Source organism: Chinchilla lanigera, unplaced genomic scaffold (assembly GCF_000276665.1).
Source record: "Chinchilla lanigera isolate Chin_1 unplaced genomic scaffold, ChiLan1.0 scaffold00067, whole genome shotgun sequence".
NCBI lineage: Eukaryota > Metazoa > Chordata > Mammalia > Rodentia > Chinchillidae > Chinchilla > Chinchilla lanigera.
In genome coordinates, this window is record NW_004955468.1 from 7,677,060 (window position 1) to 7,700,543 (window position 23,484).

The following is a 23,484-nucleotide window of genomic DNA, read 5'->3' on the forward strand; positions in this document are numbered from 1 at the left end:
CAATAACAAATGCTGGAGAGGCTGTGGGGAGAAAGGAACCCTAGTCCACTGCTGGTGGAAGTGTAGACTGGTGAAACCACTGTGGAAATCAATTTGGAGATTCCTCACAAAACTCAGACTGGAAGTCCCATTGAAGCCAGCTATTCCCCTTCTGGCTATTTTCCCAGAAGAATTAAAGACATCATACCACAGCACTATATATGCACCCGTGTTTATAACAGCACAACTGTTATAGGTAAATCTTGGAAACAACCCAGATGCCCATCCACTGAGGAATGGATTAAAAAGATGTGCTATTTTTATACAATGGAGTACTACTCAACTATTAAAAAAGATAAACTCGAGGCTTTTGTAGGTAAATGGATGCAACTAGAGACCATACTCATAAGTGAAATAAATCGGACCCACATGTGTAAACATCATATTGTCTCCTTGGTGTAGGAACCTGAAAGACCAGGTAAAACTCAAAACATACAATAGATGATAGGAAAGGGAAAGAAATTGCTCAAAGAAAGGAATGACTGGGATGAGGCAAAGAAGACAGAAAGAAGGCAGGCAAAATATAAATATACATATGAATAGCTGCAATAACTGTATTGCTGATGTCTGATGGTGTACTGAAATGAAGTTAATGCTTACAATTTTTTATATTCTGATCCATTTTGCGTACTTGTGTCTGATGGTCTGAGCAACTGATTTGAAGGTAACAATATGCAATGGAATTACAATGGTGAATTCCTACCATCTTGTCTAGTGAAACTGTATTATCTCTAACGGTTTATCGAAGAATTATTTTCTTAATCTCTTTAATGGTTTGAGCAGTCTTTCATTCTTACATCTGGTAATCTGAGCAATGTAGTTGAGGACAGCAATATGTAATGTAACAACCACTGTTGATTCATATCGTTTTGTCTTGAGACTCTGTATCACTTTGAATGTTCTTGCTTTGATTTGTTTATGTTTGTGATACTGGTATGCCGCTACTGTTCTATTTTTTTCGTTTGTTTCACATTTACTACTCTTTAAAATAAAAAAAAAAAAGGTTGAAAATAGGGACAGTACTACACTATCAATTTAAGTATGTTACTGCAGATATCAGAACACAGATAGAAATTAAATAAACCGAATTTTTAAATACAAGTAAGTTAGAACCCAAACTAACCCATCTAATTGTGTGTGTATAAGACAGGCAGACAGACAAGACAGACAGACAGAGATGCAGACAGAGACAGACACCACAGTACCATTGAAAGAGATAGCTTTCAATGAAAGCTACCTTAAAACGAGGCACAGAATGGCTCAAACCACTTAAGAAGGATAAGGGTGTCATTTTAGGTAGCATCTTTCCATATCTACTCTCTTTTCTTTTTTTTCATATCTGATCTCTTCTATAAAATCAAAATACCATTTCTTTCAAAACAAAAAGCATTTTTAAGAACTATCAACTTTTTAAAATAGGAATTTCTCCTTGTTCACTAAGCAGAAAGTAATTTCTTTGTACAAAAGTATCTTTGAAAACAACTAAAACCAATTATAAACCATAAAATGTTTATGTCTTATGTCTTCCTAACTTCTATCTACACACCACGTATACTTTTATTACAGACAGCTAAGTTAGGTAGAACTATTATAGCCAGCCAGGCAGGGCTAGGCCCTCAAGAGTGTCAGTGCAGAAGATGAGAACATATTACAACTGTGGCCACAGACACATCCGTCGAAGGCTAGTACTCAAGACAAAGATGGAATGACCAGGCCTGCATGCCTCTCCTGGGGATAAGCAGTAAACTGAAGATGAAACTCACCTGGTACAATAAAGTCTAGATAGGTATCAGTCACCTAGGTGGGTGACCAGGACCTACTGATCCATCCCTTCCAAAAAAGGTCTTTGTTCTTTCCATGTGCATTTGCTATGTGCCCTGCTTCCCCACTGAATCAATATTTCCTAAGTGGCCATACTGGTAATCTTTTCGGTTGATCACAGATACGTACACCTTGAGATTTTGTATCCACCTCTGATTTTGCTCTACAACTTCCTCTGAGAAGTGGGTTCATTGGTAACCCACTTTTGGGTCCCTTCCTCTCTCTCAGGAGCTCTCTTTCAATAAAGTTTTCCTACTTTTAACCTCTGTTGTTCCTTAGAATTCATTCTTTGATTGTGGTGAACACAAACTCGGCATATCTGACATTTAGCAGGTTGAGAGTTACATCACCCCCCCATATCACTTTTCCATCTGCTAATTTCTGAAAAGATGCCAATGTGGGTGATATTTCAAACCCAGGTTCTCCACTTTCTAGCTCATTGTCAGATGTAGGGTACTAGAATTCAACAGAATTACAGTACAAATAACCAACAAATCATGGCAGGTATTTCTGGTCCATCGGTTTTGCATTTTGTGAACCAACACATATACAACAAAGAAACACCATTCATAAGTGGTACCTACGTTCTTTCCGGTGCTCAACTAAACCTACAGCCTGCTTTGCAGAGCACTTGGCAAACCAGTTGTCCCCAAGTAAAACAGTCACTTCATTGGTATGGACAAGTTTTCCTGGCATGAAGGCAAAGGGGCCAAATGGTACCTATCGTTTAAAAAAAAAAAAAGAGCAAAAAATTTCAAACACTACAAAATACATTTTATGAAACACTTAACATTAAAAGGTCCCACATTATTATTGAGTTCTTTTATACAATGTGAAAAAAATGTCAACCTTGTAGAAATTTAATGCAATATTAAAATTTACAGAATATTGCCTAAGGTTAATAAATCAATGTTAAAATACAAAAATAAATCTATACTATATTTACACATAGCTCTAAGAAAAAGTAGTACGGTCTCTGAATGTTTATACTTTTCATTAATTCTTAAATCTAAATGAAATAAGTCAATGGAATACTTTTTGGTAAAGATAACTTGAAAATTATTTCGAATAAAATGACCATTCTTTACAAAGCAGGAATTAATAAACAACTTTAATGAGTCTATCTACCTATATTTACAAAATATTTGGGCTACTGTAATACAAACAAGTCTTCATAAGAAAAAATGTTCACGCAATGAAAGGTTCTAATCCAGGCCTCACAAAACAGATCACGCTGTCAGTGGTAAAGGTCATTAAAACAAAAATTAGCAGTACCTTTTTCTATAAAATCAATATTCTAGAATTTAATTCTGTGAATTACAAAAATATGGCCTATTCTCACTCTGGCTTATAAGTAATGATTTTAAGCACCATATTCTGTTGTAATTACATTTTTTATGTAAAAGTTTATACACCAAATGTCAAATTCTGTGCTAACATTTACCTTACTATAATGCAATAATTATTTGCATCTTTTAAAAAGTAGATACCAACTACTACAAGTATTGTGTTGTTATAAAGTATTAAAAAACCTCCTGGATATGATACTTACCTTTCACAGAGACCATCAGTTTGACAATTTGTGAACTGATACTGCACACAGCAAAAAAAAATTTTTTTATTTTACAAAGTTAACACATTTATAAGTTAATTTGTTACTTTAAAAGAAATACACCAAACATACCATTATATTATAAGAGAGCTTATCGGGCAAGGTACTAAGTCTTTCCTGAAGAGCATTATAGTCATCATCTACCTTCTTCCTGTTGACAAAAACACCAAATGATCTATAAATATACAATTACCAATTCTTCCAACAGGCTGTGTATCATAAGACAAACTAATCAAAAACCATTTGCAGATGAATTGCTTTTTTCTAATTTTAAAATTCTGTTCTTACAAAGTTTACTAATAGTACTATTCTACCATATATTTATTAAAGAACTGAGACTTTCCAGGGACTCTGGCTTTTAGAAATAGAACGGTCACATTTTGACAATTAGTGTCTCCTAAATTAGAGGATTGGTTTGGCTAAATATAATACAAAAATTAAGGAAAAGTAAAGGAGGGTCTGATTTTTAGAGGAAAGTAGGACTTAAAGTGAATGAAGAGATTTTAATAAAGCTTTTGAGTAAATAAACACTGACTGTAAAGTAGAAATCATGAACTCAAAATTTGAGCAGATGCTTTTAGTCTTCAAAAGAAGACTTTAGGCTGAGAAATGTGATGTCATCAATGCTTCAATTATTCATATTAATGAAATTAAACTGACAGAAAATCAACCAGTAGATAGCAGAAGTTAGGTACAGTACAGGTACTACAAAAAGCATTAAAGCTTTATCAAATCAGAGCTACCAAATAAATAATGCCAAACAACCAAATGATGTAACTGTTAGAGCAGGGATGGTCATGTTTTTGTGTTCTCAAACCCATTCGGATTGTGGGCCTGCTGGAAATGAACAGCCCCTCTTTCTAAGTGATACCAAGCAAGCAGCAGCCTAAACTGAGATGCCCATTTTCAAAGCTCTGGAAATTAGGTCTCCTAAAGGTTTCCTGCTAGATAGAGACCAGGCAAAACCAAAACACTGATTTTTTTTTTTTTTTTAAATAAGCAGGACACTGTTAACTGTAAAAAAAAAATTAATGAAAACAAAAACTCACCAACTCAGCAAGTAATTTAAATGAACATGTAGATACTGTCAAACTGAAATTAGGATAAACTGCAACATAGGTAATCACTCTCCAAATAATAAAAATGACTATACTTAAAACATCATAAAACTGGTTTTACTCCTTAGCTCAACACCAACATAATTAATAAAAATTATCTCATTTAGTCTTAAGTTCTCAAGGAGTTTCACATATATATTACTTATCCTAAAAGCAAGGCTCTACTTTCAGGGACCATTTCCATAGTATGTTACTAGAGATGTTTCTCTGATCGTGTAGAGTACTTATCCTAAAAACAGTCCTGTAGTAAAAGTCACATAATATTTTCTCTCACAGTAAAGAGGGTGGAAGATGGAAAAACCACATATTAGAGAGAAATCGGATTTCCTGTATCTAGAGGAGGTAAGGACAGTAATGTACTGAACCTGTGTTTTATGACCTGTACTCTCTTAAGCACATTTTCTAGTGTTCAAGCGCTTTTTACATACTTTCCCCCAAAATCCTTTTCTATAAATCAACATAAAATTTTATTCTATTTGTTTAAAGCAAAAATCACCCTTCAGGATACATTTTTACAGGAATAAAATGGTAAAACCTTCATGCACAGGACTATGTACCAGAAAAAAAAATAGATTTGAAGTATACAAACTAACCTTAGTTGTAGAACCTTCAGTGGTAAAATTGAAATAATGCCTATCTCACAGGTTCAAACAAATTAAATGCAGCATTAAGTACCAACTTTTTCCATAAAGTGCCATAAAATGCCAATTCTAAAATTTTTAGGAGTGACTATTTTTGCCCACTAAGGTAAGATTCCATTAAATGAAATTCATTCAACTTGACAGTAGGACTTGCTGAAAGATATAACCATTCAGTACCCTTGGAGACAGGATTAGTGTGAGTAATAAATGTGATAGTGTCTACAAAGGACAGATTTGGTATAATGCCTACACATAATAAACACTCATTATTAAACCTATGAATGCTAACAGTTTATTTGTATGTTTCAGATAAGAAACTCTGTAAATGTTCAAGGACTATATATCCGCTAACTAGCTGCACCTCTCCTATATTGCTAATTACACCTGGAAAAAAAAACTTCCTAAAAAGGTTTTCTTTGTACATTAAGAGAACAGTAAATTGAACCAGAAATAACTGAAATCAATGTATTTCAAATCCAATATACTCTGTTTTGAATTATTAGTAATTCTCCCCAGAACAAAATGTTGACACACTGGGAAATAGCATAAGACTAGAGTTGCTACTTCTAAATTTTGAATTTTTTCTAAAAATGTAAGCGGAAGATAATTTAAAATGCATCCTGTGCAGAAATTCCTTCTGAAGAGAGGCCAGCAGAAGGCAAGCAGCATCTTTGGAACAAACTACAGCTTGAGGAACTCTCTCTCTCTGCAGGCTATACTCATCCAAATGTCCAGGACCAAGCATTAAATCAAACAGTTAGCTCCAAACAGTCCTTTTAATATTTAAGGAATAAGTAATTAAAAATCACAAAGTCTATGCTACAGAAAATACAAAACCTATTTTAAGAAATAGCATTAAGTGTTACAAAGGTAAGTAGAAGATCTTTATTTGCAACAAAATTTGAACTTTTTTTCTATTACTGGAAACAATCTTTGAATACTATAATCATACTAAAATATAGTAGTAGTCAAAAGAAGTATTCTCAAAAATTCAGTTGGAAGCAATTATTTGGAAATCAAAACTCAAACACAGAATAAACCTCTCAAGCCTACTTTTCTATATAGATCTGTCTGTCTGGCTTCACCAAATTTGATCCTTATAGAGTATATATTCAACCTTTAATTCTTAATTTTAAAATTCTGCCCAGATCCAATTTGTACCTGACAGCCTCATGCAATATTCCTTACAGAAAATAATAATTAAAGCATAAGGAAAAATTATATAGGAAACTTTTTATTCTTCTGAGTCTTGCTAACCAAGGAACTTCACATTTTTAATTGTTCTCTTATAAAAATCTTTGTAAAGAAAAGGAAAAAATAAGTTCTATATCCCAGTTTCAGGCAGGTAATAAAAACTATAATCTCTGTCTTTAAATAATACAAAAGATAAAACTTACAATCTAAAATTTTACTCTAAAGTAGGAAGCTAGACTAGGCAGAAAATACTAACATTAAACTTCTTTCCGTCTTAGAAAAAAGTCTCTCATCATTCTCCTTCACCTTACCTGACATGCTGAACAAAAAGGCAGAAAAATACTGTACTACGAGATATTTAAAAAGGAAAGAAGAAAAAGGGCTTTATATTAATGTTAATATCTGGGTTAATCTCTGGCAAAGAAATAACTTTTTATTTTTTAATTTGAGAAATGATGAAACCCAAAGATTCTGAAATATATGAATCAATACATGACCTTCTTTCAGAAGTTATTTTTAGTCTGTCACAATCTAAGCATCCAAAAGTCTTGTTTCAATTCAATTCACCCACTATTTATTGAGTGCCTCCGCTGCACTGTCTTGTATCTGCCATATGCCGCAGGGATCATCACTCAAATACAACATGCTTTCTTAAAATTTGCAATGCATTTTTGTTACAGATCCACTGGCCTGAAGGTTTCCTGAGTTTTCACTTCTAAAATTAGGGAAACAGAGCAATACTGAGTTCAGGCACAGATTGTACAGGTGGACGTACTCTCATTATTAAAACAAGAAGTTATTACTTTTTTTCAAGGTATTCTCTTAAATAGTCTAATAAAGTTGTTAAAAGTTACGTTAAAAAATAAAAACATTCTTGAAAACAGGACCTACACAGTTATACTTTTTGCAGTTTGGTAGGAACAGGAAAGAACCTCATTAAAAATGTAAATGTATTTGTATTAAATCAAAAGTATTTTTTTTCCTACATGGTCATGGCAAAGTACTTAGCTTCACTTAATGAGATAACTAAGATCTACCATGAAAGTCAGCCAATACGGAAGTATACTCCTTTTTTACAATTCTATTATACCTAGGAACTTTTATCATCAGAATTTGCTGATGAAATGATTCATAATCATATTCTGAGTCATGAGAAAATGTTATAAGAAATAACCTAAGGATGAAAAGAAAAATTAACCTAAGTAGAAAGACTTTTACTTTTTCAAAAGTCAATTAAAATTATTCAGAGATGGGCAGCTAACATTCTGCTGTATGTTTTAATACTGTGAAATTTCTGCCAGCTTTTACTTAAATCTCATCATAATTCACACTTTGTCACTTCAATTTAGATTTTCTGTATTTTACTTCTAAGTTACATTGTAGAAAAAGTAAATTTTGTGCTTGCATTTAGAGTGGTGACTTAGGTTGCAGATCTCTTTGAGAAACTGAGAAAAAAAGACCTACATTTCAGTAGGAGCTTGCTTATAGATCTCTCTAGATTAGAGATGCTGTCAAGAGTTTTACTTTATCTTTGTAATAGTGAAAAAACAGCAATCCTGATTCTGACCCACCAAATATTTGAAATTCCCCAAGTTAATATTTTTTGACTTATAAGTAATTCTTCTAATAGGGAAACCGTCATCAATTTGGTCATGAGTCCAATACAAATTAACAAAAAGGAAATATTAAGTATGGCTTAACTTGTTTATGGTCTACATTTTCCTAAGTTATACACTGACACTCATCTCCATCTATCTTTACTCCATTAGAATTTAGACCTTTGTTATCTCAAAACAAGAACAAGCACTCAGCTCAGTATTATCATGCTCTACCTCTCAGTCATGCACTGCAATTCCTGCAATATTTACACCTTCTTCATTACACACTAGCTGTGTTTCCAAGTTTTGTTGCATATATTACTCTTACTTTACTGGATGCATTGCTTGTATTTTATTTTAAAAAGAACTGAAAATGAAAAACCTTGAGATGCAGGTAGTATAGTTTTCAAACCTAATACAGTTAAGGAAAGAAATGAAAATCGTAATTTCTACAAAGCCAACAAACCCTTAACCTTCCAATTTTAGTATATGTGCTGCCAAAGTGAGCACAGGAATCCTTAACCTTAATCAGATATACAACGGACTTAAGACAACTAAGGGAAACTGTGAACCAAGTGAACTACATACATGGATGCTGGAAAAACTATCTTCCATGTACTAATTTGTTATTATCAGAGGTTTTATAATAAAAGCTTAAACTCTAGGGAAAAAAAGGCTCCCTATAACATACACATTTGCCATTTATTTTCAGAAATGCATTAAAAGTGTTAAACTGCTTTCATTACTTCTAAGACATGACACAAAAATGTGAAGACTCCTAGAAGCAATAATTTTTTTTTTTTTTTTTTGAGACAGGGTCTCACTATGTGACTGGCCTTGAACTCCCTTATGTAGTCCAGGCTGGCCTCAAACTCACAGCAATCCTCCTGCCTCAACCTTCCAAGTGCTGGGATAATAACTTCTAAATTGTAAGGAAAAACCATTAACTCTCTAAAAAGAAAAGGGGACAAGCATTTATAGTTTGATCTCGGTGACACAAATATACGAACAGAATTAAGAAGCTAAAAGGAATACAATGATTTTAAAAATGGAGAAAAAAAGAGTTTCTCTAGAATTATGAGTAAGTTTACCTCTACTTTTTTCATATTTCAGTCTTTCCTTAACTAGGCCTGTGTTCATCTTATAATAAAAGTTTTAAAATCTAATTCAGATTGTTTTCAAAAATCATACTTTAAGATATTCAATTTGAGTTTTATTTATTTTGCTTTGAAACCTCAAATAAAAATTTTAAACTTACTTGACCTACAAACTGTATACTAAAACACTATACAATTTATTTTTAATGCAGGAACTTGAATAATGACAGAGAGGGATTTATATCTATAATGCCTCCACACTGCCCTATTTGAATCAATCAGTAACTGCAGGAAGTTCAACGATAAAAGCCTATGAAATCTCCAGAATGCTTAGAAATTATTATCTGCTTCATTCAAGGGGAGAGAACAAAGGGGAGAAAGACACTAATGCCCAACAGAAGGCTCTATACAAAACAGTGAATGAAAACTTTGCAGTTAGTAAAGTGGGAACTTTGAAATATACTTCCAAAACTTACCCTCACATAAATAATGAATCACCTTGATGAAGACTTTTAATGTCTTAAAAGTATGCAGATCAATATTTCACACATTATTTAAAATACATTTCATATAGGCATGAAAGTAACTGAGGAAAATACTGTTTCAGGTATTCATGAGAAATCCACTGTAAATCACAGCACTGATATGATTCTAATAGAGTCAGTGCTTTCATGGGCATTTCCCTCAAATATACCGAACAGATATATTATATCATATCGTATCATGTTATATTTTTTTATCTTAGAAACTACTCTCTTCCTCAAAGCAGTAGTTTTTGTCCTGTTACCTTACAAAACATAATTAATCTGAAGTACATGCTCTAGAACCTTTTGTTCAAAACTCACACGCATAGTGCTTCCCAACTTTATGTTTAAATTGAAAGCTACTCTTTCTAAAATTAAACACTTGAACAAATACCTTCTTTATTTTCATTTAAGTCTGCTTCATGCAACTTTATAGATAGCTTTACTACTTAAAATCCTCTTAAGATGATTTAAAGGAAGCAAGACATTTTTATGACTCACAAGCATACAATTTATGATTATAAACAATGCCTAACATATAGATGATTTGAATGTCAGGCATCACATGCATTACTTCATTTAATTCCCACAAGTCAATATAAAATAGTAAGACTTTTTTTTCTTGTGGGATATATTTAGTAGAAATCATCTACGGTGCATTAAAAATGACCATAAATTCTTTGTCACATCTATCACCAGGTGCAGGTTATCTCCTCACCTTTTGAATATAGACTGGCTCTGTGAGTTTCTGTGGCCTTGCAACTTCCCTTCCTGCTGCCCTGAGATCACCATAGAAAGTGAGCACAAGGATGAAGAGGCTTAGCTAACAGCCAACACTAGACTCATTCTTGTGAGAAAACCCATTTTGGACAACCTGGCTGACCCATCAGGCAAATGGCTGCAACAAAATGAGTGAGCCCATACAAGTCTAGTATAAGAGGAACACAAGTGACCCCTGCTCAGTATGCACACAAATAAATGGTGGTTGTGTTCAACTATTATGTTATGGGGTAATTTTATTGAGGAGCAAAAAATATGAAGCATGTGTCATCTTATCAAACACACACGAGTTGTAGAGCCATCATCTCAATGATGTGTCCATTATTTATTAAGAAAAAACTAGCCAGTACAATGGCAAGCACCTGTAATCCCAGCATTCAGGAGGCTGAGGCAGAACAATCACTCTGAGTTCAAGGTCAGCCTGGACTACCCACGTCAGCCAAAGCCAGCCTACACCACATAGTGAGACCCTATCTCCAAAAAAAAAAACTAGTACCAAACTGCATTTGGTGACCCTACAAGACCTCTGACAAAACAAAATCTATGTAAACAATAAGATTTAATTAACTGAGGGCAATCTCTCTCAATACAGCTTTGTTCTGAACAAAGGGATGGTAACAAAATTAATGCATAAATAAATATATATCACTAACTTCTGCAAAAGGATTCTGAAAAGATTTATAAGAGATTAGTAAAACAGTTGCTTCTAGACAAGACAACTGAGAACTGGGGGAAAAGGCTAGGAAGAAACTATCATTTATACTTTTTTTATCTCTTAAATCTTGAGCCATAAATTTACGGTCTGGTAAAATTTTCTATTTAGACCTTAAAAAGCTAGTGTATAGTCTTTTCTAATCTCTTAAACATATAATGAAGTATTTCCACATGGAGTATGATTTAGATTCATTTCAAAATAACTGGTAGTGAGGTAGAGGGCAGATATTAAAATGATGAAATCAAGAGTTAGTAATTATTGAAGCTGACTGATGATTACATGAAAGTTCATTATACTTCTCTGGCACCTTCCTCCCCTTTGTTAAAAGAAATTCTTTGTAACAAAGAGTTATTTTAAAATATTAATATAAAGCTGTAACAACAATGCTCAGAAAGCTAACTTTCTATGAAGATAAAAAGACAATGTCATGAATACAAAACAAAAATATTTACAAAACGTACACTTTTTTACTTATATTTTTCTTTATTTATCTGACAAAACTTCCAGAAAAGATGTACAAGTTATTTCTAATACTTAAGTGCTAGGTTGACTGTTCCATAGAAATCATTCCATCCGATGTTGACTACAACTCTGTGAGTTAACTAGTGTAGTTTTACAGTTATAGAAACTGACATTCCTAGCATAATTGCCCAAGGTTACAAAGTCAAAAATAAAAGGACTCAAATGTAGGTCAGGATTCCAAAATCTATGCTTTTTGAGAAAGAACTTAAAAATGTTTAAAAATTACAAATAATCCACAAACAGAATAACTGGCTGTTAGTGGACCAATGGGACAGATACTTACTTTTGTTGTTTTTATTTGAGATAGGGTCCTGTTATGCGGCTCAGGCTGGCCTTGAATTCATTAGGTAGTCCAGGCTAGCCTCCTGCCTCAGTCTACCAAGTGCTGGGATTACAGGTGTGCGCCACCATATCCAGCAATACTTACACTTCAGTGAGAAAACAGTGTCTGGAATTTATAACACCTTCTAAGTAAAAGAATTATAAAGGCAAAAAAAAGCTTTATCTAAAAAAATGTTAAAACCTCACTAACTTGAAAACCACTAATAATGCTCAACCAGTGTCACAAATGCTGACCAATTAGTCTTACATACTTCCTTTCTGTTATTAACTAATAAATACTATAAATTTCTTCCCCATAGTTTTAGAATTTAATTTTCTGGAAGAGAATTTCTGGGCAAGTCCTATAGTCCCAGACCATTTTCACTCCTGCTTCTCTAAAACTATTTTTATTTCCTGCCCTACACTTTCAAATACTTAGATTATTTCTGAAGTCTAGAATATACATTACTTGTCACTTGATTTAAAAAAAAAATCCTTTAAAACTAAACAAGCATAAACATCAGTTAAAAAGAAATGCATTTTAAAAAAATCATTATTTTGCTCCTCTTTGTTGTAAGAATACACACTCATAAAGAATAACAGTGTAGCTAAACAAACTACGTTTTAGAGCGGGCTAGCACTAAGGGTCAAAGAATTAAAAGCAATATGTTTTTAAACCTACTAACATGTAAAACAAGCTTAAGAAAGGCTCCACCCTCTGAACTCCCGCTGTATTTGCTTCATATCTCTGCAAACAGCACAAAATTACTGTGACTTCTCTGTTTAGCATCTGACTACGAATTCCTCTATGGTAGGGTCTTTCAATTTCAAAGAGCAGCACAATAATGGCATGTGTAGGAACTCAATTATTGTTTCAGGAATTAAGAGAATGTGAAAATATCCAAGAATTTCACAATACTCCCAAATAGCAATTCCCTGGCTTTCAGAAGAATGGAGACACTTTGGTTTCAGTTTTTGAATATAATAAATTGATGAGTTCACTGCCCATTTAGATTCTAGCAATATGCCATGTACAGATTCTCATGAAAAAGCAAACAGAAAAGTCTGTTTCCTGAAGCATAGCAGAAATGATTCAGAAGAAAAAGCAAATATAAATTGAAAAAAAACTTAATTTTTAATGTATAGATAAGGTATGGTATTACTTCGAGATACATGTAGGCAAATATGCTAAGCTTGTGTATTTTGGAGGGCTTTAGAAGCCTGGAGAGTGAGAGTGAAGGTTACACAAGCCTTGAGTGTCACATTTCTGCCCCTCACTGCTCACCAGACTTCTGCTATTTCTAAAGTAAAAGGTTATGTATAAAATAACTACACAGTTCCTCTTCATTTATCCTAACATTAAGTACCTATTTTGAACTAAACACAGTAGGATGGACTGTGGATAACAATAAAAACATGTCCGGGATTCTTAAGCAACTCTAATACAGAATTTTACTAAACCAACCAAGAGCCAAGTAATAATTCACAAATATGTGTAAACTAGTATTGTGAGCGAATACAATCTCTTCTAATTTCCTGAACTCCTTAACCAAAACCCACAGATAGAAGACCACATTGATAAAATTTCCCGTGGAAGTTATTTATAAAATGGCTCACTCTGGCCAAATTTGCAGGGAAAAAACATTCTTTGGCCAACAACTTGCATTTCACAGTTTAACCTGAACTGAATGTATAATGAAAAGTGAATAGTCCATTATGGAAATGTTGACAGACTTACACCACTGGTGGATGCAACTACAATGATGCATTTATTGAAAATTAATGAAGTCCTGAATTTTTATTTATAAAGTGGATATTATTAGTTTTAGATTATTTTCTGCAAACCAAATAGTCAAAATTTAATAAGATGATGTGTACAGATTATGCTGATTTTTACTCTTATCCACTGCTTGCAGCTTATGTGCATTTAAACCAAAAAACATTTGATATACACTAACTATAAATTATTTCCTTGGAGATCTCTCAGGCATGAAGAAAAAGCCTCTTAAAATAAATTTAAAATATTATATGCTTGATGGTGTATAACCGAAGGTTTAATCTCACCACTAAAGGGGCAGTTACCATGATTTTGCAATAACCCTGCAGACAATAATCAAGACAGCTCCTGTTGTTCTCTCAGTAAAATCTTCGTAAACACAGCATGGATATATTGTAATTTGATATCTGTAAGATCAACAGCTATACTTCATGATAACTCATAATATAAGATTTTATTCACCATTAAATTGTGCATCTTCCTCAGAAGCAATAGAAAAGTATGTTATTTACTAAGCATTGTACTATTAACTATAGATTAGCACATTAAAATAAATATGCTTTCTTTCTTGCTAAAAAAGTACAATCCATAAAGCAAGCTCCAAAATGGAATTAGTTACATTTTTTAAACTTTGGGAAGTATCTGTGCCATGCTTCCGTTATTATTTTAGAACAACTAATTCCAATTCATTTTCTACTACAAATAGCCCCCAACCAGAGCTCTCTATGATCAGTTAGGTTCAAAAATGTCTGTTTGCACTTCATAATATTACTATTATTCTAACTTTTAAAAACAGGAAAGGAAAAAGAAAACAATTAGAATAAAAACATCAATGATGACACAACCTCTGAAATCAAGGAACATGTTACTCACAAAAGGGTGAAAGACAATATAAATTTGTATCAAAAGCATTCAAAATGGAGATTAATAGAATTCAATTACTGGTTACACATCTCACACACACACACACACACACACACACACACATACACACCCCAGTACACACATTTAAATATGAGTAGATGACCCCATTAGTATTTCAGAAGTATAATAAAACCATCTTTCACTCACCAATGCTGGATTTTCTCTTGGCAGTTAGTGACCACCTGTCATGAAAACAGATAACTACTCATGAAAAAAACAGAGCTATGCACAGAGCTACAAAATCAGTATATCAGAAAACTAGAACAGTGGCTTTATAGATTTAATAGCATCCCAGTATACATTTTTATTTGTCAAAGGCACAGAGATGTGAACGTTAGTTTTTAAGCAGCATACTTTATCATACCCCTCTAATGCAGGCTGATAACTACAGAACAAATTACAGCTTTCCAATTCATACTGTGGTACAAAACCCTCTTCATAACTATTAGGTGACATATGATATAAGATAACTAGTATTTTGTACAATCTATAGACCTGTTTTCAATGTTACATATTTTGTCGAATACGCAAATGTTATAAATAATAAGAAACCAATGTAACATCCACGTTTCATCAGTTAAAAAACAAAAAGAGTGGTGAAAATATTTTATTTTGTCAGTATATCTCCAAATGTTTTCCCCTGTAATTTTTATTCTGATGTATTAAAAATGAGTTCAGTGAGATTTTTCTACTACATTTTCAAGAAGAAATACTTGGGATAAAGAGATGCTCTGAACAGCTCATTTTTCCCCAGTGAACAATGATAAAATTTTAAGCACTTCATAGCCAATTTAAACTATGTTTATAACACCAAAACAATGGAATTAAGAAAAAAATTGTTTGCTTTTGAAATATTTCAGCAGATTCTCAAAATGCTCAGAAAACCAATCAGCATCAGAAAGTACAATGTAAAAAAAAAAAAAAAAAGACTTTCTGAATGGCAATTTTTAAATTAATACCATCTTAACAGATTGTTGATCACTTACTATCCACTAATAAAAATTTTAAACAGTAATCTAGAATACCACAGCACCATTTTAGAGACAGAGAAACTAAGTGATAAAAGCCAAAATGCCAAGGCTACATGAAGAAGATAGCAGTATGATCTGGTTCACAACACACTGCTCCAGTTTACTGTTCTAAATAGCAATATTATCTCTTGTACATGCTAAATGTTTCACCCAAAAATCACAAGATTTTTTTTAGACCTGTCACTAAATTCCTCTATTACAACATTTAATTCCTGAAATAAATGTCCTCCTTTGGGACATTTTAAATACTAAGGCAGCAATCCTGCACCAAAATACATGCTGTAATCAGATACCCAACCATACTACACATTAACTCAGCATAAAAAGTCTGCTTTAGAATGAAGATCTCTCAGTAAGTATCAATCACATGGCAACACTTAATAACAGTGGTAATATATAATAGAGTAGTGACTTTACATCTGGAAGAGCTATGCTAAAACTACATCAATCCATTTCACTATTTGTAATTTAACAGTAATTATGAAATAGACAAAGAGAATTAAATGTAAATTGAAAAAGAAAAAAATCTTCATGAAATCCTTTTTATAAAGTTCCTATTTAACAACCCTATTAAAAGATGAGACCCAAAAACAGAATGTTTTCCAATCCCAATGCCTGTGTTTCCAAGCATGAAGTGAGCCAAAAGCACAAAAAGAATACCCCTGCAAACCATAAGAGCAGAATGTTCATTAACCTCTACATGATAATCCTTTCGTAGCTGCATATTAACTAGTTACATATTCATAATCATTTACATTATTTAAAGGACCTTCAATGAAATTTTCTAGGCTATATCCATTAGTGACAGTGTTAAAGGTTATAGAAGATAGTCTACTTAATGTTTCCAGGAAGCCTTTTTAATTAGTAAATATGTAAATTTGGCACATATGCGTTTTGTGTTTAAAAACAAGTCACTGGTAGAATGGCACGGGTTCGTGCCATCACCCTGAGTCCACCCCTCTACTTTGTTCTAGCCATCCCTCCCCCACCCCCAACCCTTTTTCTTTCCTAAAACAGTCTCAGCACAGATATTCAAGGATATACCAACAACAAAAATCCATTTTGTAATTTACAACTGAAGTTCTCACTACCAAAACACTGCTTTACATTTAATGTCTTTATTGGTTACATACAGCATTTAGCACAACACTTTCGAATGTCTCAAGCAGACTTGAGAAATGATATTTTGAAAATCAGAAATAAAGTGAAAGGTAAAGCAGCAGATAAGAAAATGCATATAATAACCTTCCAATGATGTTTCTATTGTTATTTCTGTTTATAAGATTTATGATTCACTTACTTTCAAAAACATATTTGAACACAAACACTTGTTTTTATATTTTAAAATACTTTTAACTGGCAAAAAATTTTAAAAGAGAAAACATCGTATGATTCAAATTGAGTGTACCTGGGTAAAAAGGAAAAGAAAAACCTTACTTTTCTATGAAGTTAATCTCTAATAATCTTATGCCTTCTACTGAAAAGTCAAAATTAATTCCTTTAAGTATTAAATGAAGTGACTGTGAAACTGTGAGTCTGGTTCTACAAGCAACTCTTGAAAAATAAAACAAATATTTTATCACTTTGTTGACCTCCAAAAAAGTAAAATTGCTATGGAGGAACAATACTAGTTTGTTTTACTTTGTTAGACTTTGTTAAAGATAAATCTGTTAAAATCTGCAAATGTTACTTCTTTAAAAAAAAAATTAACTTTCTGTATCATTTTTATAAACAGCCTAACAATTTCTACTGTTAAGTGACCTAGGAAATTCTTAATATACACTTGATTGTACTCACAGTCAAGAATTTATAAATATGCATTCATATAGTAGTATAGCTGTAAGTGCACAGTAAAGAAAAAGGACTATTACCTGACTGAGCACTTTTTAAGATACTGACTATCATTAAGGGTGTTTACCACAACCCAGTACTACAAAATCATATGGCATATTTTCTTTATAACTCAAAACTGGCCTTAACCTAAGATTTATAACAGCAGTGGTATAAGCAAAGCCTTTATATGATGAAAATCAATCAATATGTAAACATCTCAATGAATTAGGTTTTAACTTCTAATTCTGAAGAAAGAAAAACTGTGTTCCGAGATGCAGTAACTTACTCAATATTATACAATAGTCCAAGACCTGGTAAGAGATGAAATTAGTTTTAAAACCAGGTCTATCTAATACCAAAGCCCTTTATTCCCTTGTATCTGGAATGCTTTCAACCATCATGTAGCTTACTGCACAACACAAAAAGCAGCTATTTACTTCGGCAGCCTCTTTTAAAATATTGTTGCTATGTTCTCAACTTCCCTCAACACTCATATACAAACAAGACCTTGCCAATAATGAAAGCAAATAAGCTTAAATTCACCAATTCATTAATATAAATTATTTCTTCCATTGCTTCACAGTACTCCAGGCCCTTTTAGATCAGATGACTCAGTGTGAACTACAAATTTCCCAAGCACCATTTACACACGTGCCTTTGCATGAGTGTGTATGGGTGTGCATGTGTGTGTGTGTTTCGGGGGGAGGACAGGGAAGTAATAGGCTAACCTCATAATGACTAACACATCTCACAGTATTTTTAAGTCACTTTTAACAGTAATAAATACAATAACTTAATGCCTAGGTCGACCACGGTGGACAACTCACCTGACAACCTACTTTTCTATATATGATATGTGTCCATAACATGTTGTTAAAATGCTAAAATTATATTTTTGGGGTCTAAGGTCAATAAATTATATAGAGAGCAGGAATAATAATTCCTTGGCTGGTTTTCCTTAGAAACTGCTTTATAAAAATTATTTTACAAACAATGAATGAATGGTTTAATACACAATAAGATCTCCAGTACTTATTTATATTTGTGCTATTTATTTTGGTAACAGACCACAAGGGGGCATCAACCTATGTGTTTTCTCAATTAAATACAGTGCAACATGAAAACTAGACTGAAATACAAAGCCTAAAAGGGTAAGTTGCTTATTAAATCTTGATATTTGTCTCTGAAATACTTCATTTCATTTCTAAAATTTTTCTCACTGTCCTACTATTTCAAATTTTTCCATTATGGGTTAATGCATGAAATAAGTTTGGAAAATGTATTCATCAGACCTGCCTAAATATATATGATTTGCTTCTATTAGTCTAGATCTTCAAGATAGATCTTACAATTTTTGGTTTTAAAGCTGCTGACTCAAACAGGAAAAAGCATCAGTGGAAGCTAAAGTCAGTAATCAGTAGGCAAGCACCATTAACCTTATACTTACCTAAAGGTTGAAAATAATTTCTCTTAAAAGGTAGCTTGTCAATTAAGGAGATACGTAAATGTCACTACCATAGTATACAAAAGAAGCGTACTTTCAACAAAGTCAGTAAAACTTACAAATCTTTTAAATAAACTCTTTTGGGGCCAGGGATATAGCTCAGCAGCACTACGACTGCCTGGCAAGTGCAAAGTCGTGAGTTTGATTCCCCGTACCAAAAAAACAAAAACAAAAACAAATAAATAAACTCTTTTGCAAAGTAAGACAGAAATGACTACAGGTTGCTAACAAAAAATATGCTCTAAGCAACAGGATAAACTGAAATAAAGTGCTACTGTATTAAAAACCACCACAAAAGTTAAGAAACCCACTTCAATTTTAAACACATTCATATCCTAAATACACTGAAAAGCAAAACTGCTACCAAAAGCTAAGTCCAATTATATAGAACCACTTCTCTAAAACATGTTATTTTTAAAATTAGCTGAGATAGGCTGGGGATTTAGCTCAGCGGCAAAAGCGCCTGCCTGGCAAGCACAAAGTCGTGAGTTCGGTTCCCGGTACCGGAGAAAAACAAACAAACAAACAAAAAAAAACAAAAACATAAAATTAGCTGAGATAAAATCAAAATGACCATTTTAATCCTTACATTTGTATTTTAGCCCATTTTCTCCTACACAAGCTTTCAAGGCACTCTCTCAATATTCTAATCTTATCTCTTTTCACACAAATATTGGACTATGTCTGACATATTTTTCTACCGTACATTTCATTCCAATGTAAATTTTACCTACAAATTAGGATTTTTCCCCCAGTATTTATTACTCAAAATCCCAACTGTTCTGTATATAATTACATACAGTTTTCTCCTACTGGAAATTTTAAAACTGGTAGCATTGCCGGGTGTAGTGGTGCACACCTGTAATCCCAGCACTCAGGAGGCTGAGGCAGGAGGATCACTGCAAGTTCTAGGCCAGCCTGGGCTCCATAGTGAGTTCAAAGCCAAGCTGAACTACATAGCAAGACCTTGTCTCCGAAAATAAAAACAAACAACAAGGAAAACTGGTAACATTTTCATTAAGACACTGACATGTTTTGGGAATAATTATATTAGTTACCCAAAAAAACACATTGGCTGAAAGCTCCATTAGGTAGGGGCCATGTCTACTTTATTCAACAATATTCACCTGCCACACAGCAAACACATAATCTTGCTAAAGTAGTACAGTCACATAAGACAAAAATCTCAGGAGCCACATAGTATGTACTACAGAACAACCCTTATATCAAATATAAAAACACTGCATTGAAACATGAATATTCAAATAGAATAAATATCTCACTCAAATCAGTTCCAGTCAGTTTTGTCAACATATGACTATGCCACATACAAATAATTCTATTATCCTCGGAAGCTGTAAACCAGGAGGACCTTGCACAATACTTGCAGAGACTCATTGGAAGCCATTCTTCCCCTGACAGTACAGGCTGTGGTGGAGCTCCAGAGAAGTCTGCAGCAGGATTCCTGCTGACTGTGCTGACAGTTGGGGAGAGGACACTAACTGGTTGTGGGGTCCCAAAGCAATGGGAAGCTGGAGAGAAAAAGCTACAAACAATGGCTTTCACCCCAGATAGCTCACTTGAGATGTTAGTAAGAATTGCCTCCTCAGCATTCTATAGCGATGAGGAGGAAGAGGCCAAGGAGAGAAAACAAAGAGACCGAGAAAAAGCAGCTGCTTTTGCTGCACCACTAAGAGAAACAGATCCCAGGTCTGATTCCCAGGGCTCCAAGAAGAACTCGACAACTGCATTCATCTGCTACCACTGTTAAAAGCCAGGCCACCTCAAGAGGAACTGCCCTAAGAGGCCCCATGGGCCATGCCCTGGATGCAAAGGAGACCACTGGAGATCGGTCTGCCCTCTGAGGTGGAGGCCCCAGAGCTCAGACCCATGCTACCAGTTAGTCCAACAGGAATGAAAGGGCTTGGGGCATGGTCTGCCTTCTCCCTCTGGCCAGACCGTCATCTCCATCGAGGAGCCCTGGGTAATCATGACTATGGAGGAACAAGAAAACAGCCTGTTGCTAGACACAGGTACAAGTCTCTCGGTCCTTCTTTTCAATCCTGGCCTTCCTTCCAGCCATCATACCTCAGTGAAAGGAGTCACTGGTGAGGAGGTAATATGCTATTTTTGACAACCCTTAGGCTGTAACTCCTTAATAGGTCCCTCTTGCATATCTCTGTCTTCCTGAGAAACCACTCTGAAGATACCACCATGTATTACAGCAGCCATTGATATTTTCCTACTAATCTATCCATAACTGTGTAAAGTTTGTAATGTTCCTATCCTATTTCATAAATGGATGTATGTTTATTATTATGTGTTTCCTACAACAACCATTGAGAAGAGTTAATGATTTTTCAGTAGGTCACTCATGTATAGCTCTATTTATTTTCTTTAGAAGCCACTTTGAAGATACCAAAGTATAGTACAACAACTCTTGATAATCTCCTACCTCTTTTGTCTGTAACTCACTATTATTTGTCTATTTGTTTTCCTGAGAAACTATTTTGTAGACAATAATATGTAAAATGATAACCATTGATAATTTCCTAGCATTTTGTCTGTAATTTGCTAAGTCCCCCCTATTATTATGTTATCCTTCTTTTATTCTTTAAAATAAAAAAAAAAAAATTCTATTATCAATACTTTTCAGACTTCTAAACTGCAAATAAGAGATTGTGGCCTCCATGTGTGGATGTTAATTTATGCATTAACCCATAATGGAAAAATTTGAAATAGTAGGACAGTGAGAAAAATTTTAGAAATGAAATGAAGCATTTCAGAGACAAAGTAGTAGACTACATGCTCACCCTTTTACTACAGACATCAATCACTTCCTGTCAATTCACATATTTTCTTCCTAGAAATCCTGTTCACCTCCCATCAAGAATAAGCAAAGAGTCGGGTGTGGTGGTGATACAGGAGATAGGGCGAGCCAAAGCTGGCTGGCGAAAATAAGCAGGACCTGTCAATTATAAAACTTCAGGACAAGGACTAGGACCTCCCATGCAGAATTTCTCATGAGTTCCCATGAGATGTGAATGACATACAAGACGGGTCATCCTGTGCATCCCAGGATAGCCCATACCCCGATTCTTAGACTTTTCTCTTTGTTCGGCCCAAATTCACTTTACGGAGCTGGTGTCTTCCAAACCCATTCACCCTGTACTTTTCAAATAAACTTTTGGCTTGTCTTGTCCAATTCTCTGTTTGAGGCAAGAAGGAGAACCTGGAACACTTTTGACTGGCAAGCCATTTCTACAGGAACCACCCTAGAACAGTGGCACATGCCTATAATCCCAGTACTCCAGAAGACCGTTGCAAAGGATCACAAGTTCTTTCAGGCCTAACCCTAGGCAACTCACCAAGACTCTGTCTCAAAATTAAATACAAAAATGGGCTGGGGGTATAGCTAAGTACAAAGGTCCTGAGTTCAAACCTCAGAGAGAAAGATGGATAGACAGGGACAGACAGCAGGAAGGGAAAGAAGTAGGCAGGAAGGGAAGGAGGGAGGGAGGGAGGGAGGGGCCGGGAGGGAACAACAGGGACACAGAGGAAGGAAGGGGAGAGAGGGAAAAAAAACTGAGAAGAAAGAAAAGGGAAGGGAGACAGAGAGAGAGAGAAAAAAAAGAAAGGGAGGGGAGAGAGAGAACGAGGGAGCAAGAACAAGATATATACACATACACCTGACACTACCTGAACCAACCTAATATACTGCACAGGGAAAAACCTACAGTGATTTTAGAGATTCTAGTTGCTGAAAGTGACAATGAGATTTGCACAAACTAACCATCTAAACAGCTGGTGCATGAAGTAACACTATAAATACACAAATATACACAAACACACACAAATCCTACCCTCCCGTTTCTCCTGACTTCTTACAGTAAATCCTTTCAGAACTTCCTTCTAAGTGTAATAACTTGTCACACAGATCAAGACAATAGCATACCTCTGAAACATTCAAAGCAAAGAAATTATTAGAGTAAATACAAATAGTATAAAAACAGGGTAGAGGGAAATACCCTCACTAATAACAAAAAAGTAAAATTAAAACACTCTTTGAAATACCATTTGGCACTAAATCTGAAGATGTTTTGTTACTCGGACAATTCTGAGCATAGTCAAGAGGCTGAGAATTATGTTGAGTTTGAATAGACAAACACAGCTGGGACAGCAAAGCAGAACCTTGGATAAATCTGACAAGGTTGTGGTAACAAAAGGACAGAGATGAGAGATCTTAAGTATTATGGATGGTTTCCCTCTCTACATCTGTTCAAACTTCAAAGCTACAAAGGCCAAAAAGCTAAAGTAAAATTCTGGAAAGGAGAGCTCAGGATGAAACAAAATTTAAGAGCTCAAAAGCCTCCACGAAAAGATTCCCTGAAGAACAAAACCAGGTTCTCAGATGAAAGCCCTGAAAGGAACCA

General features: G+C 34.2%; 1 protein-coding gene across 3 annotated transcripts in view; it reads right to left on the reverse strand.

The window, feature by feature from the left end:
- Uri1 (URI1, prefoldin-like chaperone) overlaps nt 1–23,484 on the reverse strand; it is a 67,908-nt gene that overhangs the window by 25,999 nt on the left and 18,425 nt on the right. For all 3 annotated transcript variants that reach the window (XM_013522517.1, XM_013522518.1, XM_013522516.1), the window contains exons 2-4: nt 14,831–14,865; nt 3,545–3,623; nt 2,445–2,580 (exon numbers count right to left, since the gene is read on the reverse strand). In XM_013522517.1, coding sequence (XP_013377971.1) covers nt 2,445–2,580; nt 3,545–3,623; nt 14,831–14,865 — 250 coding nt within the window. The remainder of the gene's footprint in view (nt 1–2,444; nt 2,581–3,544; nt 3,624–14,830; nt 14,866–23,484) is intronic.